The sequence below is a fragment of the Calonectris borealis genome, chromosome 1 (assembly GCF_964195595.1).
Source record: "Calonectris borealis chromosome 1, bCalBor7.hap1.2, whole genome shotgun sequence".
Classification (NCBI taxonomy): domain Eukaryota; kingdom Metazoa; phylum Chordata; class Aves; order Procellariiformes; family Procellariidae; genus Calonectris; species Calonectris borealis.
This window is the reverse complement of record NC_134312.1, coordinates 186,009,074-186,027,828: the sequence shown is the minus strand read 5'-3', so window position 1 is coordinate 186,027,828 and position 18,755 is coordinate 186,009,074. Positions and strand designations below refer to the sequence as shown.

Below are 18,755 nucleotides of genomic sequence, written 5' to 3'. Positions count from 1 at the left end.
ACCTTCAGCAAGAGAAAACTGAAGCCCATTTTCTGGTTACCAAGGTCACTTTGCCTAGCTTTGTTTAGGTTTTTTTTTAAAAATAAATGGCCAACTGTATCGCAAGTCTGAATTCTGTTGCTCTGTTAAAAAGCCATTTTTTTTCTCCTGAGGTTTCTTTCTCTTTTTTTTTTTTTTCCCCCCACGTGGCTTTTCCCTGCTCCTCTCTCTTGCATGCCTTTCTTCCCACCCATTACTCACTTGCACGAAATTTATTCCACACCAGTTAGAAGCTAGTCACCATATTCCTGGGACAAGTTTTCTTCCTTAGAGGACTTGTAGTATCAGAAGACAGTACCTCCAGGGCAGAAGAAATCCTCTTCCTTATTTTCCATTTCCACAACCAGGATGGTGTTTTGATCTTCTGTCAGTTGGTGACAGCTGATGAGAAAATTCTCAGAGAAAAAAAGAAACACCTTGTCAGCATGTCAAACACCCAAGAAGAATCTGAGAGCAGGAAGGAAGATTGCTGCTTTTGGCTCCCAGAGGAGGGCAGGGTTCAGTTTTCAGGGGGTCATGGAGCATGACCGATGCTTTCAGGGACCTGCTTGTGGGACCTTCCGTGGACTTCAGCATCTGTCTGAAGCTTTGCACTCCTCCGAATTGTTAAAGGTTTGTCTACAGGACAGGTTTGTAGACAGTGAGGAATTTGGTGTCTAAGACTTTGGCAGATTTCAGCAGTAGCTCAACTCCTTTGTGTGTCCAGCAGACATGGGAGATGTGTTGAAGCCAAGCCAAAGCTTTGGCAGAGATAGGGTGTCATATTTTAACTATATTTTGCATGAGAAAAATGAAGCAGCAGAAGTAGGCAAAAGGAAGAAATACACAAATTGTTCTTCTATGGATTTACGTATTGACTTCTTGAAAATCATTGCCGACACTTTAATTCGGGACTGTTTTTTTAATTTTGGGATACTTTGCACTCTTCCTTTTTGTTAGTGCATGTAGAACCACGTTTGTATTAGAAATAAATTATTTTGTGATCTTGCTATTAGAGAGGTAATTTAATTTGTCTTAATTGAGTCACTACCTTCTAGTCCTTAATTTAATGTTTTCCCTGTGTGTAATTCTCATTACACACTAGCATCAAAGGGAGCCGTAGTAAACACGGGCTCTTCTGCAGTTCTAAATGTGTACAGAGGTATTCCTGTGTCATACAACAGCAGAGCTACAGGAAGCTTTAGCTTGGCTCTCAATTGGGATTCAGGCGCTTTCAATGATATCAAGAACATTATAGAAGTACTGAGGTGAGATTTTACCTCTCAACAGTCATATAAACATCAGCATACATTAGTAGTAGCTTTTAAAACTGAATGAAATACTTGTTAATGAAATCATAACCAACTGCAAATATTGTACAAAAAAGTGACGACGGTTTCCGCAAAAATGCATTTCAAATTAGGTTTGTTTGCAATTGCGTGAATGCTTTTCTCGCTGAAAGCGTATTGTATATTTGTTCCAGCCTTTCCTTTTCACATCCGTGGCAGGAAGGAAAATCCATACATTGTACCTCTATAAGGTATGAGTTGGAAGCAGGTGTAACAATGGTTTTAAAATAAAAGGCCACAAGAAGTGATATTTACTCTGACTCTTCCAGTTCAAAACTGTTGTTAATTTAAAGAAAACCACATTTAAAGTGTCTTACCATGAGTGAATGCTTTTCTGTTCGTCTCTTACCTTTCGGAAGCGTAGTGTGTCAGCCAGCTCCTTGGACGGTCCGGCGCCAAGTTCAAACGACAGGGTAATTCCCCTGCCATGGGGGTTTCTCTGCCTCGAGACAGACATGGTGACCGTGTCGGAGTATGTGTATGATGGTTGTTTCTAGACATGGTTAAAATACAGTTTAACCTTGCAGAGCAAATCACATCTGATCATGCGGATCAACCAACTGCTGCTGAAATGCGTGGCAGCAGCACTACTCGGTACCACGGGAAACATTTCAGTCAGCGGTGAAGTGTGTTTCAGTAACACATGGATGCTTGGGCTTTTGTAATTAGGTTTCACAGCAGAGTGACGAGTAGGGTGTAATATAAATAGGGCTTTGAGAAACTGAGCTGAAAATGTGTGACAATGGGTTGGTTTTATCTGTGTTTCATTTATTATTCTGAAACAGTTTTTTATGACTCGTCCCCAAGAATAACAGCAGTGCTGGAGGTGGTTTTGCCTCTCAGAGGCCAAGTCAGTGGACGTGAATGTCAGTCATTAGAGAAGGATGGTGCTGAGCCAGAGTCATTTTTTTATCCAGAAGAAGCTAACGTGAGGCTTATCCTAAGCACAGGCAACTCGATATGTTGCTGCAGACGCTGCAGCTATCGAGCTGGTGCAATGGCGGAAGCAGGGAGGAAGGAGCGCCTCACTTCAAAGACGTGGTGGGGAGGCAGCTGGCCATTAGCCGATGAGCGTGTAGGATACGGACGCCTACATCAGAAATAGACACCCCAAAGCCTCCACCCTTTTATAGTCAACGGAGAGGAATAGGCGTTTTTAGGGCATGATTCATCCTATCGTAGCACAGGAGCCTAAAACTGGGCAGGGAAATCGTGCCCTAGAAATACCCATTTCTCTCTGTTGGCTCTGAAGGAAACCTGGGGTTATGACCTCAAGTCCAAGTATTTGCACCGCAGCTGTCTGAAGTTAGGTGAGATGTACTTTACCCTTAGTGTCTATGAGCTAGAGCAGGATGAGAAGACTTGCTTCTTCCCTACCTAAAATCCATAGTTTTTACCTGCTCAGGAAAATATTGAACAGGTACTTGCAAAGCTTGCAGGTGACAGGAGCCTTAGTGGAGTGTCATATGTAATACTTTTTTTATTTTTTTTTAATGTAGTTAAGTATATGGGCATACAATATATGTAACTTCATCCCAAAAGTTAAATACAGTGGCATATTACTGAAATTGCTTAAACTATTTTTGTAGCATGAATTTTATCTTGGTAATGAGGCTGCAACAGACCATCTTCCTTCTGGTTTCTGGAACATATTGTTGAAAATAAAACCTTTTTTAATGCACACAGTATTTTATTTTTCTTCTCTCTTTACAGTGCTTTATCTTTTTTACTGATTTGGCTTTTATTTAATCAAATCTCTTTGTTTACTCTTGCCTGGAAGCAAATAGCATCTGGGATGTTAGGATCAGTAAACAAACAGGATGCACAATGTGAACATGATGCTTTCTGAGGAACAGCAGAGACCTCTTGGCCACCAGTGGTTCCCGGTTTCTCAGCCCAAGCAAGATGTAGCCTCGGAAAGAGGTGGCCACAAAGGTGTGGGGTAGAAGCTGTCCCATTGCTTGACTCTATCCCAGCCAAAACCAGCACAGTCTGTCATCTGGCAACGTGATCGCACGAGAGGGCCTTAACTGGTCTGCCCTTTGTTCATTTTTATTGATCTCATACCGTGTTCCTCTATTTTGAAGATTATGTTTGGTAAAGTAGGTAGGTTATTTGTGGGTTTTTTGCATTTGGTTTTGTTGGTGGTTTTTTTGTTGTTTAGCAGGCTGTCCATGATAGAAGCCCATGGAAATACTACTTTTGTTTCTTAGTTCTTCCTTTTTTCCTGATTGCCCTTTACCACAGTTGTTGCTCAGACATGTTTTACAAAACACAGAGCAATTTAAAGTCATAATTACTGCCTTTTAAAACTTCTAATTGCGCTTTCTACTTTCAGTACTTGCGTTCCAGACTCTTCCCTAGGAGAGGCTTACTCCCATAGCTGTTGTCTGTGTTGAGCCAATAGCTCTGATACCATTTTCTTTTGCTGGTGGTGTGCGTAGTGGCAAGATTGTGAGATGTGAACAATCCCTAAGCAAGCTCATAATCGTATGGTTGTTTTTTTTTTTCTTTTGTGGTTAAATAAAAAAACCTGCTTGATCCGTGCATATCTGTGCTCTTCTGAGGAGGGTAAGACAAAATGTACATATACTGGTTTTCTCAGAAACATGTTTTAGCAACTTTTTGGTTTGTTTTCTTGTTTTTAGGCTTGCCACATTCATAATGTGATTTATTTTTATAGTGAGAGAGCCTTAGAGTTACACTAGACTTTCTTTGAGTCTACTCTGCTATCATGAGCTATGACTTTCTTCCTGCAAATGACATTTCAAAAGGCTCGCTTTGGAAAATACTGTGTCTGTAGTAAACGGTATTTTCTGAAAACCTCTTCCTGTTGAATGGTTGCCTTTTCAGAGGGTGTGCATCTTATTATTATTACTGGTCAGCTTGACTTCTGTTTTCCCAGCTGCCTCTTTTCTTCTGCATCTGATGCAAAATAACTATCGAGGCAGAATATGTCTGAAAGCAGACTTGGGAAGAAAAGCGGGGCGAGTAATGTCAAGTGACTAAAGCCATAAGAATTAGAGAGGGAGAGTATTACGGCATGTGTATCAAGCACTCCCTGTTACACCCCTTGCTCTTGTAACAAGTATCCCTTAAAACAGGGATCTTCAACTAGTGTCTTGTGGGAAACTTGGTGCCTGTGAAAGCTTCATCCAGTCCTGACAGCCACAGCTTGACGGGAAGAGCAGAAGATTAAGGTGCTTGCAGCAAGTTGCTTGCCCAGTATTACTGCCAGCAAAGTTTAGCATTTACTGTACAGCTCTCTACAGCTTTTATGCTGCAAAATAGTGTCATCGGAGTCTGGTATTACCTGCTGGAGTAAAGTCAATATATTAGGTACTACAGTGATATTCAGCCTCTGGTGCATAGTGGGACACTGCTGCTGCTTGGTTTTATGTGCTAAAAATCATCTCTTTTTTTGGTACTCCCTCCTGTCAGTCTAATATTCAAGTCATGAAGTATCTTGAAGTATTAATCAGTAAGTGGTTAGATTGGATGTACTCTAACTACTATTTTTCTTTTTTCCACCCCTCAGCTTGGTGATCCATCTATTTTCCCTGCTGTCATCGTGGAGCATGTTCCTAGCGCAGACCTCCTCCACAACTACTCTGGCTTAACCTGCGTGGATGAACCTAGTGACATGATCACTGAGAGCTCCTTGGACGTTGCAGAAGAGCAGATCATAGAAGATGATGATATCACCCTCACAGGTTGGCAATAAAAACATTTCTGTGCCACGTTTTTGCACGAAGATGGCTGTGGCTAATGGTGGAAAAAGCTTAATGGCAAAAAACAGCAGGAGACAAAATTATAGTAGCACTGAATGCTGTTAATTCTGTACAAGACACAGAAAATGACATTAATACCATTAGCAGGTGGCTTGCAATCCCAGCTGCACAGCTGATAATGGTGAAGAGTTTCATCCATCAACAGAGATTAAGACAGAGTCCTGCTCGGAGTACCAACAAGATTTTTCTTTGCTCTTCATATGATTTGTTTGCTCTTATTTAATGGTTGGTACATACCAAAGTAAACGTACATACCAAAAAGCAGGAATATGCAGCTCGAGTAGATGTACTGCTTTTAGCTTCCTGAGGGTATACATTTAGCCATAAAATGTGCACGTTAGCGTGACTTACTGGTGTATGTATGCTCAGCATAGTATGCGTTTTGGATCTCTAATAATGATTAGAGAAGCTGGTGAAGGGCCTGGAGCACAAGTCTTATGAGGAGCGGCTGAGGGAACTGGGGTTGTTTAGCCTGGAGAAGAGGAGGCTGAGGGGAGACCTCATCGCACTCTACAACTACCTGAAAGGAGGGTGTAGCGAGGTGGGTGTTGGTCTCTTCTCCCAAGTAACTAGCGATAGGACAAGAGGAAATGGCCTCAAGTTGTGCCAAGGGAGGTTTAGATTGAACATTAGGAAAAATTTTTTTACTGAAAGAGTGGTCAGGCCTTGGAACAGGCTGCCCAGGGAAGTGGTGGAGTCACCATCCCTGGAGGTATTTAAAAGACGTTTAGATGAGGCCCTTAGGGACATGGTGTAGTGGGCATGGTGGTGTTGGGTTGACGGTTGGACACGATGATCTTAGAGGTCTTTTCCAACCTGTATGATTCTATGATTCTATGATTCTATGATTAACACCTAAAATACAGATGTTCTGTGTAAATTCTGTTAGAAAAGGTAGCCCCAAAGAGAAAACAATTCTCAAGAGGAAAACTCAAAGACATGTCACATTTTTTAAAAAACAACCCCTCACCGAATGCAGGCATTTGAAACATTTTTGCAGAACCAGTCTGAAAGGTGGGGTAGACACTTCACAGAGTGAGGATCTGTTTCTCTGTCTCCTTTCAGCCATTAGGTTCCACACCTGGACTGTCTCCAGGGCTGGAGACAGCTTGCTGTTTTCAATCATGCTTTTGACATTATTTCCAAAGGCATACTCTGATACAATCTTTTAGCACCAAAAGCAAAACAAAAACTCTACAAAACTTGACATGAGGAACAGTTCACAGAATAAATTGACATGAGCTGTTCTCAGTAAATGGTTTTATCTGATAAATATGGCTCCTTTTTTTTTTTCTTAGTAGCAAATTATCTGTGAACAGACTGTGACCGTACAAATAAGTTAGCTGATTATTCAAGAAGGTTTTACATACTTAAACATTATTTCAAGTTGAGACCTCTTGCCAACTATTCACTTGCTATTCATGTTAATTATTCACACTGCAACTGGCAATTCCTCAGTGTGTTACTTAAGCACCACTTAATGTGGCTGTGTGAATTTTTCATAGCGGATCATTTTTATGAATCCATATTCACTGTAATATATTGTGTGTGAATTTTTACTTGCATGAGTAATTGTGAAACTCCACTTTTGTGAATGCTCTTGTTAACATTTTTTTTTAACTGGTCACATGAGAAGGGATTGCAGATTGCTGCCAGAGACTGAAAATATGTAATCCTTGTAACTGATGGGCTCCAAGGGTTTCTGGGATACTTTGGAGGCAGACAAGTACGGTATTGTTCCCATCATCCATTGTAGTTCAAGCAATCTGGTTTTCTTTAAAGGCAAAGTCCTTAGAAAACTGGAGCTGCCACTTTGCAGAGATTATTGTTGTGAAGGAGACATTAACTAATTATCTGTTCCACACTCTCCGTCCTGCTAGCTATTGTGCATGCTGTGGGTTTCCTTGGAAAGGAAAGTGCCTGGTTTTGCAGTGCTGGCTGAGCCCTGGCCGGGCAGGGGCCAGTGCCGCTGCTTGAAAGCTCCTGCTCAGCCGCCGGTTTCTGGCAGGGACCCATCCTACCCGACTCAAGTGGGAGAGAATTCGGGGGCCCTGGGGTGTGAAGGCACCCAGCAGGAGGTGAGGAGAGGACATTGGGGAAGGAGCCCCTGTCACCACCCTGCCCGCTGCAGGCAAGCGTTGGCTGCGGCTGCAGCTGCCCGTTTGAACGGCAAGGCTGCCTTGGAAGAGACCTGGTTCGAGCATGGCTTGCCGTAGGCTGCCTCTGCAATGGGGCTAATCGTAACTGAAATTTCCCACCTACTCTATTTTTCAGCTGCTTTTTTTTTCCTCCCTTCTTTGAAGTTCCCATCTTGATTTTTTTCATGGGGTATGTTTGGTCTCAGCAGTGAAATGCGTTGTTTTGCTCTTTGAAGTTTGTACCAGTCTTCTCAGTTACTTCCACGTTATGCCTTTGAGAAAGGATCAGACATTATAAAGACTGTACTAATGCCAGATTAAAATATTCCTAAGACTGAAGTTCACAGCAAAACGAAACTGAAACCACCATCATTTGTGACTAAACATTACAGAGAAATGGCTGCTTAATATGCAGGATTTGGTTTTTTTTTAAGTTACCAGTTTTTCAGTACTGTTTTATGACTCTGTCGTATGTTAAGCTTCTCTTTTCTCCTAAACTAACAGAAATTAGCAGTAGGTCTCCTGAAACTGAAGCAATTAGTTTTTAGGGACTTGATGATTTAAAGGTCTTTTCCAACCTAAACGAATCTATGATTCTATGATGGATGCTGGTAGGTTTTTCCATGTATAGGATGTAGCTTCAGCTATTGCATGTCGGTGATTACTTACCTGTAGTATAAATTTTAACCTGCAGAAAACGAAGAACAGCATCTGTTTCGTGTGAAACCCTGATGAAAGATGGCTAACAACCAGCTTTTTAGTTACATTAATGCTCACACTTTTAATTTTTTTATAATGAATAGGCAGACTTGTCTTATCACCCTCCTCTTTAAAAGTACTTTTCCCTGGAAAAACTGTGATGGCAATTTATGTAGTCACTTTGTTGCCAGTATTATGGGACTTTAAATGATTAACCGTCATGTAGTAAAGGGTGATTAAGAAAATAAATTGGAGCATTTGGCTTTGAATTAAGTTTTATCTCTAAAGGGAATATTGAATTGTTTTTTTTTTTTCCTCTGAAAAATACAGGGGATAATGTTTTGTGCAGAATAAATTCTAGGTCAACTTGTCAGATGGTAAAATTTGCTACACTTTATTTACCTTCTTAATGTGACTAATTATGGTTATAAGATGCATAGGAAGGAGGAACTAATTGGATTATGTAACTTCCTGAAAACTTTTTTTAAAATTTGTTTTTGTTTTTGTTTTTTTTTTTAAACTTTGCCATGGCTGGCCAATTTAATTTAGAAAAATAACAGTTAATCAAACTGTCATTTTGCGACTCACCTGTTCTGGCGTTGTTTTAATGGGATCAGGGAAGCAGCTGCACTGAGATGGTTTATGGAGATGAGGGAGGAGGGACAGAAAATTTGCACTTAGATGCCCTGTGCCTTAGTCTGAATTGGGAGCATGGAAGTGTGCATTTTCATAGATCGATAATGGTGCTCAATAACCAGTTCAGAAATTATTTTACAGCATTTTGAAGTTCAGTAGCATTTGGCTTGTACATTTGGTGAAGCTCTAGTGTTCATGGCACAAACCAAGCCGGTCAGGTAGGAGAATGAAGGCTAAGAGATGTTAGGTGCTGCAGTCCTGCACAAACTCAGTGGGTTCGGTGATCATTTATGATGCTACAGAGAAATCCAAAGGAGTAGTTAGGTGGAAACTGAACTTCATAGTGTTAATCCATGAGGATTTTGAGTTGACGAGATGCCAATTGTAAAAAAAAAAAAAAACAAACAGGTATGGTTTCAGTTACTTTGTAAAGAAATTATTCACTGCTGCACGTAGCATCTGTTTAAAAACAGGGAGGGTTTTTTCATATAGCTTCCCGATGAGATTATTTTTCTTACAAATTTTAAAACCTTATTTAAAAAAGAAAATGAAGGGTGATGCATGGGTCTCCTGAAATACCTGTGTTCTTCAACTCAGTTTCCCAGTGTCAGTTAACAGTCTGCAGTCCCTGTTTTTGTCTATAGTAAAACCAGCACTGAATTTAAAAACAGGTGTGACTAGTACAGCCCTTATCTTGTCCCGGACAAGGACTCCTGTTGTCCATTCTCTGGAGCTGCTGGCCACTGGGGAAGCAACGGGAGTGGGGTGAGATCGCTGAGATGGATGTAAAGCTTTCAAAAAAAAGACGCGAGGCAGGAGTAGGGCAAGCAGGACTTTGGAGTGAGGCGGGGAGCTTCCAGCTTCCAGCGGAGTTTCCTTCTCCGCCAGGTGAGAAGAGCAGAAAGCTGTGTTTGGGCAGGCCTTGCGCTAACGGCGAGCGCTGATTCATAGCGAACCTGGATTCGCAGTAACTGGGTTGTAATTAGCGGGCAGATACAGAGGCTTACATTTGTGGCTTGCTCAGATAAACAAGAAATTGTAGAGTACCCTGGGAAAAAAATGAAGTTACTTTTGGGTGTGGTTCCGCCCCCCCCCCCTTTTTTTCTTCTCCCCCCTTTTTTTTTCCTTTTTTTTTCCTTTTTTCTCCCCCCCCTTTTCCTTTTCCATTTTTCTTTCCCTCTTTTTTCCTTTTTTCCTTCCCTCTTTTTCCCCTTTTCCTTTTTTCTTTCCCTCTTTTTTCTTTTTTCCCCTCTTTTTTCCTTTTCTTTTTTTTTGAAGTTTCTGCCTGTTTAAGATAACATTTGAAATCCGATGCTTCTCAGAAATGACCTCCCCCACCACCATTCTTTCAGCTCTGACTTTGCCAAAGTGTAACATATAAGCTATTTCATCCTAATTCTTAAATTTGTGACTGTATCATAACTGCCAGTGATTGGAATACCTTTCTGCAACATTCAGAGGAAAACTAAAACGACAGACACCCAACTTGCGTTTGGTAGTTGAGTTGGTTATCTCCAAGCACTGGCTCAAGTTGAGTGATGCGAATTAGCATCTTGCTGCAGAAGGACAGAGAGGTGGTGCTCCATCTCTTCTGTGCGGTACCCCACACATTGAGCTCTTGAGTTCTTGTAATTCAACTTGCTAACCCAGCAAAACCCAAAAAACTTCTTTTGAGCCACTTTATAAAACTGAATTGTCTCGCTACATGGTCAAAAAAGCATTAAGCCTGACTTGTGTTAAGTGGTAGGAGTTTGGATCATGAACCAGGGGCAGAGATGGGAGGAAGAACCACAGCCCTAGTTTTTTCAGTAACAGGGAAATATAAATTTGGCTCAAACCACCTTGAGCCTCTCATCTAAGAAGAGGCTTGAAGGGTGTTAGCAAGGGCCTTAATGTTCTTAAGAAACTTATTTTTGCCATTTTGTTTCTGTGGATAGACAGATAGCTGGCACTCCTTATGTTTTTTATGAGCATCAAATTATATTAATTTCTGTGTTTACATTATTTATGACTGTTATAAGTTCCTTTCATTAGTCTTGGATATGGATGGTTGATTTTTGGCCACGTGGTGTAACAGTGGTGTAAAGCTGGCAACCTCTGCCTCGCCTGCCATTATTGAGAGTGAAGAATTGACTCTGCTTCATCACCTCAGCACCTGAAAGCAAGCAGGAGGGTTTGCTCCTCGTACAGCTCTCGCCAGGGAAAAAGCAAACAGCGGCTGCTCCCTCCTCCCCGCCTGCAGCACTGAGAATCAGGGAGTACCACTGCTGGCTTTTAAATTGTATGTGGCAGTGTAAACCAGCCCTGCTCAATGGCTTTGGCTGAGCTGGATCGTGGCGGGTGACCTTCCTGTCCATTCAGACAACGTCAGAGCTGTTGACAGCTGCATTGGCAGTGGTATTTGCCTATATTTAGGGTGACATCCTTGTTGTGCTGGTAGATGGTATGGAAGGTTCCCATCCAGATAAAACTTAGAACCAGAAGCAATCAAGTCAGCACTGCCAGGCCAAGCACGGGTGTGCCTGCAGGCTGCATGGGCTGCACTTGGTTCAGTCTTCTCCTCAGCTGGCCAGGCATTCCCTAGGGATGCTCTTCGGCTCTTGGGGCTGAGATGCTCTGCGGCTGAGCTCCTGAGCCTGCAAGCTGCACAACAAAATTGTCAGTGGTTTGCTGCCCCGTCTCGCTCTGTGGCATCCCAAGCCAGGGACCGTAGTCCATATTCACTATCTCCCCTTGTCTCTTTTCACGCTGTTCACCTCCCCAACTCTGCGTTTCTCATTTCTTAAGCCTTTTTGGAGATGTCAGCCAGAAGGTACAGGTCCTGAACTGGCTGAATGTGCAAGATGATGTGGAGGGGGACCTATAGACAACAGGGTGAATTGCTGTGTGGGTCAGGGGTTCCCAACACCCATGTCTACTTTAATGTGCGTTGGCGTGAGCCTCTGACACTTGAGGCGTGGTAGGACTAAGGTCAAGAAAAAATCCAGAAGGTAAGGAGGCATCTGAGCTCCCTGTGCTGCCTGGGTGGTGGAGATAGGGCTGATGCGTGAATGTCTGCGTTCATCTTTGTCCTCACCTAATGATACGACTGCTGAAGCTGTAAGCATTTGGGGTGAAACTGTTTGGTGTTTTTTTTTTTGGTTGCTTGTTTTTTTAATTACGTGATTGTTTAGTGCTAGTGAGCTGGGTGCTTTGTTGTTACAGTGGGGTTTTTTTTGTTTTTTTTTAAGTATAGAAATTCTGCTTTCTGGCATAAACCTCTTGCTTTTATGTGAAGGAGAAATGTTCCAAGGTCATTGCATTGTGTTTTATGGTGCATTTTTGCTTGCTCTGTCAGTCAGTCTGTCTTTTTTTTTTTTTTTGTGACTGCTCCACCCAAAATTCCTCACAGGGAGAGAGGGTGTGAAGCTGACTCATTACCAGACTGAGAAAGTAACTGAGGTTCATTGGTGTCCTAGGCAGGGGAATACTAATGCAGACCTTTGTACCACTCTGATAGATGCAAGTGAATTCCCCAACGTGGCTTCAAATTCATGGCAAAGGATAAGGAAGCCTAGCCCGTGCATTTCCATCCAACAAAGAGTAATTTCTGAAAGAATGTCTTAAACAGTTCAAAGGTTTATGGTACCAGCTACTGGAACTAACAACTAACTTGTTTGTCATGCTACAATTACTTTGAAAAAAATCCCCTGGTAAGATACTCCTCCAGTCAAACCAATATTATCTTCTTGGACAGCTGTTATTTTGCAAATCTGCTTTAGATGTCAGGAAAGAAATGATATTTTATCGGATTTTTTTGATGTGTAACTTCACATGACCTTAATTATTAATTAATGTTCAAGAGCTTTGAATGTGTCTAATGACCATCCTCATGAGACTGATGAGGGCTTGTCTAGTAGTCAAAATTTTTGAAAAGTTTGTCAACCCTCTGTATTGCTTTTCATGTTTTATGTTTGCTTTCCAGTGTGTTCCTGGAACCTGTATTGTTAGCCCTACGTATAATCCCCATGGATTTGAACGGTTTAGGATTCAGTTATACCTTTAGATCATGTGCTCTCTAATAGAAGTTGTGGAATATTTTCTTGTCTGTCCTCCAGGCTAAATGACAGGGTATTTTTGGTGAGCATCTCTTGATTATGGAATTCACTTCCTTTGGACCACCATAAGAAGAAATTAGCAATACATTTTTTTTTTAAAGGATACTGCCTGGAATGTTGTTTGTGGTAGTAGTATTTCTTAGGGTTCATGGGTGTTGTGTTTTACTGCAGGTGCTTGATCAGCAAAGGGAGAGGTTAGAAAGATGAGGCAGAAACAAAGGGTTTGTGTTTGGGTTTGTTTCTGGTTTTTTTTAATACATACAATCTGAAAAATGTAGCGTATTAAATAAATGACATGATTGCAGTGTGCATTTTCTCCCCAGATAACCTGTTGCTACTCATCTAGTAGAAGACCATGGTTACCACTTCTTTTTTCCCTAGAAATGAAATAGGAATAAATATCATGTTAAGTTTTAAGTCCAGTTTGTAGCTTGTTAAGAATTAGTTACTTTCTCTTGCTTTTAGTTGAAGCATCTTGTCATAATGGAGATGAAACAATGGAAACAATTGAGGCTGCTGAAGCACTTCTCAATATGGACTCCCCTGGTCCTATGCTGGATGAAAAAAGAATAAGTAAGTTTTTTATGAAATCAAATCTAGTCTGTATTTGCCTTGTTTATTTATGAAATGAGGAGGGATTCAGTGCTGCATGGTTGTGTGGAAGGGGTAAGATGATTTTGCTTCCAGATAGCCTTTATGTACGTAGTTTGGATATCAGAAATCCAGTGGTATATGCAATGAAAGATTTCATTGCCATGCCAGAGTTGAACATTGACAGATAGGGAAAGAATCAAAAATTACAAAGGGAGGGTGTGAATGAAGCAAGGTTGTTTAGACTGCTGTGTTTTGTTTGGCTGATAGAGGATGAGTGTTTATGTTGCCAAGGTAAAAGAACATACGTCTGCAGATTGTCTTAAATGTGAATAAAAATGTGTGATCACCAACTAATTGTGCTTTTTTGTAGAGTGCATTATGTCATTAAATTGTGCTATTTTAATACTGCTTCTGCTTGTGTAAAATGTTGTGGGTGGATATATTCCATTATGAACTGGTCTTCTCTCCCATTAAGGCCTTAAGTATCATAGTTTTATTTCATTCTATGTTTAAACATTTGCTGTAAAAAGTAGCTTTTAAAAGTCCTGTGGCTGTGTGAAAATATTCCTATTGTCCGTTTTCCTTAAGCAACTATGTTTGGCACAACTGAAGATGACGATATGGTGGCTCCTATTACACACGTGTCAGTCACGCTTGATGGGATCCCCGAGGTAGTGGAAGTTCACCAAGCCCCAGATCCTTACGCTGAATCACCAGAGACTCCAGAATTTGAGCAACCAAAGAAGAAAAAAGGTAAGACGCTACTGGAGAACAGCGGCATGGAGTGGGAGAGCAGTGGGTACCATGCTCGCCTCCCCTATGGGTGTCCTGGAACCATTCTGGGTGTCAAGTCAAAATAACTGAGTGGGCTTAGCTAGAAATACAGAGAAAGTGTTTTCTCACTGGGTAGTGCAAGCACAGATACTGGTGCTTAGATACTAGTGATGTTGGAGAGGTAGCAATGATGCCTTATACCACAGGAGACATGGATCTCTGCTTGTTCCTATTTATAGTTTCTTCTTCAGAGAAGAATTGCAATACAAGCTATAGAGCTTTTGTTACCATGAATGCTGAAGTACCTTCATTAGTTCTTATTTAGCTTCAAATAAAGATACTTGGTCTGTTCAGAATATGGGATGAGAATGGAGAGGGTTTTTTTTGCTTTTCTTGAATATGAACAGTTTAAATTTTTTTTTCTAAATAGCTGCATGTATAGTAGGCATTAGTCCCATTTGCGGTAGATGACATTTACACAGCGTCCACTGAGTGGCGTTCCATTGGAGTCAGTGCTGTGCTAAAGAGTGATGAAGTTACGTGATGTTAGTCAGACCTTCTGTCAGACCTTCCTGTTTTCCCACCCTGCTTCAGCATGGACCCTGTCAGAGGTCCTGAAGCTGATGTCTACAGTGGAGGAGAGTCATGGAGTGCAGGCAGATGTAAGGTGCTGTTGCAATGAATTAAAAAAAAAAAAAAGAAAAAGAAAACAAGAGAGTTATGTTTCTGGAACTAATCCTAGGGCTGAACCAGTGCATTAGGACTTGGACAGGTTCCCCCGTGGAAAAAAAGCCTTCCAGAACAGGACTCCTCCTACCCAGCCGTACTCCTGCTGAATGAGGGTGCATTTTTGCTGCTAATACAACCATCGTACTCCCAAATGTTGGGAGTCGTTATCGAGAGCATATGTCCTGTGGAAACCTTGGGGAAGCCTCCTGAGCCCCGTGTATGTCACAAGGTCTGGTAGGGACGGGTGTGGTTCGGGAGGTCTCCCATTCCCGTAAGAAAGCTGAACTGAAACCGCTGTGGAGGAGAGCTTTACCAGCAGCTGCCCCGAGAGCGCTGCTGGGGAAACTACCGTGCTGTGCACAGTACTGTAAGATAACCAACCGTAAGAGGATTTTAAACTGTTTTTTTTTGTTTTGTTCTGTTCTTTTCTTCTTCTTTCTAATGTTGGCTGCTATGTGGGTCAAAACAAGGAGCCGCTGTCTGCCAGACATTTAACCTCTTTGGCTTCATGCTTTCATACCCTCTTTCGTGTTGTGTTTCTGCTTACTCCCACTCCTTCCTCCTCCCTAGCTGTAGGTTAGAAAACCAGTTGCTTCACAGCAAATTTGTGTGTTTGTTTTTGACAGTTATATCGGATAGAAAAAATACTAGAAAAGATGCATCAGCTTAGTGTTCCATTAACTACTAGTTTTCGATAAAGTTGAGACTTCATGAGGTAGATGGTCTGGTCTCAGTGATGCTGAAGTGTTACTTCAAAAAGTCCAGGGATTTGTAAGGCATTGGTGTACAACAATTACTGCAAAATGTTATTAATTTTGTAGTGCACTGTAGGATGATGTGCAGTGTGTGGATGGGGTTTTTTTAAAGTACAATCTGTTTTCCTTCCTTTGGTCAGTTTTATGCCACAGCAAAGGAGCATGTCATTTTGCCCTGTCCATACCCCTCACGATTTTATAGACTTCTAGCATATATAACCCATCAGCTAAACTTGTCGAGTTATATTGTGCAGAGCGTTGCTAGCTAACTGAGCCAGAATGGCACTGCCAAGTAGAGCTCCTCCAAGAAAATGTTCTCCAGAAGCGATGGAGTGATTTCACTTCCTTTCCTTGTGGGCCTTACTGCTGCAGCAGGAGAGCTGTATCCACCCATCTGCTGAACTCCAAACCCATGTTCAGCATGATGTTTGTACTCATGAATGTCTGAGCACTGAGCTGCTGAACCTCGGATCAGAAAGATAGGAAAAACAAAGGGATGTCAGAGAAAGAAACTTGGAAATTTGCTATACTAATACCTTCAGTCCCGTTTTTGCTATGGGAGGTATCTGGCAGTAAGTGGTCACATAAGTTATATACACATTATATTTTAGGTACTTACTGTTCATTATATTTTTACATACATTATATTTTTTTAAACAAAAATCACTGAAAACAGTGCAAGAAAATGTATTGAACTTTTTCTGGTGAGGTATAAAATATTTAATCAGGATGAACATCTCACTTTCTAAATATCACATTAATTTGTAGCATGAATTCTAACTGGAATTGTTTTTGCAACCATGGAAATAGGAAAGTGGAAATACCAATTATAAACTCAATTAGCTATACAAAATTACAGTAGCCCCACATAAAGCTTAGCTCTTGGACATTCTTCATCTTTCCTCTTTGTAAAATTCTCTCCTAAAAAGGAATTTAGTGATGTACTCTGAAAGGTAACAAATTCATGCTCTATTGAACCAAAGGAGGAAGCGTGCTAACGCTTAACGTGCTTTCAGAAAACATCTTCTTTTAAACAAAGGAAACATATCTTGTGTGTCTCGTTAACTGTGTTTTTGATGGTATCAGTCAGCGCCTGGAAATTATAGCTCACAGTGTAGTCTAAAACCATCATCTAAGTATCTCTAGCCCAGATACAGAGCAGTAGCATCAATACCTTTCTGTAAACGAGTTCCGTATTCTTCACTGATTGCTAATTTTGGATGGGTTTCTGGTAGAGGATTGTCCATATAGGAAGTCTTGAAGTAGTCTAGGCTGAGGTAAGAGAGCCTAGAACTGCTGTAGCAGTAGTATTCGTATTTACTTGCCTAGGTTATTCCTAATCAGAAGTGCATAAATTATATGTGATCGGTACTTATGTTTCCTGAAGTTGACCAGTAGTGGTTCAGTCATGACCTAATTGAGCCCTCATCCACTTCATTTTCTTTTAAGACCTGATCTCATTTGGACACAAGGTAATTAATTACATCAAAATAACACTCCCCACTCCTTAATCGCATATGTTTTACACCTGTACAAGAGGGGAAACGAGATGAGCACCCAACAGAGTTTTCTCATGACACAACTCTAAGGGGAGAAAAGCACTCAGCCAAAGTTACCCTGACGGACTTCTTGTGCAGTAGAAGCTGATCTATACAAGAGTGACTTCATCTAGACATTTTAGGGAAAGCAGACATTTCTGCAGCCAATAATGGTGAGTGGAACAAAGCTGCTAAAAATGTACTCCAGTAGTTCTTTAGCCTTTCATACGATGATATATGAAAAAAACAATATTGTAGGATTTCCTCCCTCCCATCTTCATTCAAATCAAGGAAGACATTACTGGCCAAGACGATGGTTGAACTTTGTGTCCCATCCTCAGTCATGAACCCTGTCTGAACGGAAGCAGGAAAATTAGAGGACTCCAGGCATTACTGGAGTTGCCTCACTGTAGCTCTCTCAACTAGCTGTCCTTCTTCCCCCATGCCCTGTCAAAAACGGAGAGAGAAATATAAAGGTGCAAAGGTGGACTTAGCAAGACTGCTAATGTCAAAAGGCGAGTGCTCAAGCCAGTGTTTCTTACGACTTTTTTATAGATACCTGGAAGTCTAGAACAAAGCAGACAGTGCAGGCTGGCACTGAGCACTTTTTTTCAGATCTAGTGAAAAATCCTCACTCTTACTTTGCAGCAGAGCCGTTTCCTTACTAAAGCAGCTCCTAAAAACAAAACCAATAGTGGAACGTCATAATGTACGGGATTGCACAGGCCTATTGGTCTTGCCTCTGTAGAACATAAACTCTTTGGAAATGCAATAAATAGAGAAAAAGAAAAATATTTTTCTTTAGATCTTTACTTATGACAATAGGTTATTTGGACTAGAAATACGTTTCTCTGAGTCCTGTGTCTGCTTGGTCTATTCTGCCTCTCAAAAAAGCAAAGTAGTACGTGAATAATTTAGGTATTGTCAGTGTCCTAATGGGTCCCTGCAAAACCTGATAAGAGAAATTTTTATTTCATAAGAAAGTTCTAAAGGTTTATGATTAATTACATTACCTGTAAAAGCTGACATGCAGGGAATGAGAACTACTAAAGGAATAGGTTCAAGGTTTTATATTGAAAAATACTTCAGCATGACTTATATTTTTTACTCCACTTATGATTAGGTAGTTGATTTTTCAACATTTTCAAATCAATGCTCTTCATTCTTGTCATCAGTTGTAACTAACTTCTTCCTTTCAGTCTTCCTCACCAGCTAGAGCCACCATGGTTATGACTTTAAAAACTGGTGTTTTTTTCAGAGCCTGTTACTGGTTCTGCTGGTCTGAACAAACAAGTGACTTTCCTTTACCTGTAGCCACTGTTGAGAAAGGCGTAAAAGACAATAGGACTGAAAAATGTTTTCTTCACGTGACAGTAGCGTTTGCAGCTGTCATGGAGACTTCCAATCTGTTAAACAATCAGACCTAAATTCCATTTTGGTGATGAGTGAACAAGATAGTGCTCTGTACTTTATCTAGCTTTTCCTACTTAAACTCTTGCCCACAGTTAACAGCTTATTCTTCTCATCTCTACTGTTTTAAGTGCTCTTAAGAGCACCTAAAAAGCCACAGAGATTTCCAAGGTAATGGACTTTGGAAAAGTGAGCATAATCTTTACTAGAAGTACACTAAGAGCATA

General features: G+C 41.0%; 1 protein-coding gene across 7 annotated transcripts in view; it reads left to right on the top strand.

Moving 5' to 3' along the window:
* Positions 1–18,755, top strand: part of ELF1 (E74 like ETS transcription factor 1) — a 91,251-nt gene that overhangs the window by 55,356 nt on the left and 17,140 nt on the right. For all 7 annotated transcript variants that reach the window (XM_075139208.1, XM_075139219.1, XM_075139215.1 and 4 more), the window contains exons 3-5: positions 4,906–5,080; positions 13,194–13,301; positions 13,911–14,075. In XM_075139208.1, coding sequence (XP_074995309.1) covers positions 4,906–5,080; positions 13,194–13,301; positions 13,911–14,075 — 448 coding nt within the window. The remainder of the gene's footprint in view (positions 1–4,905; positions 5,081–13,193; positions 13,302–13,910; positions 14,076–18,755) is intronic.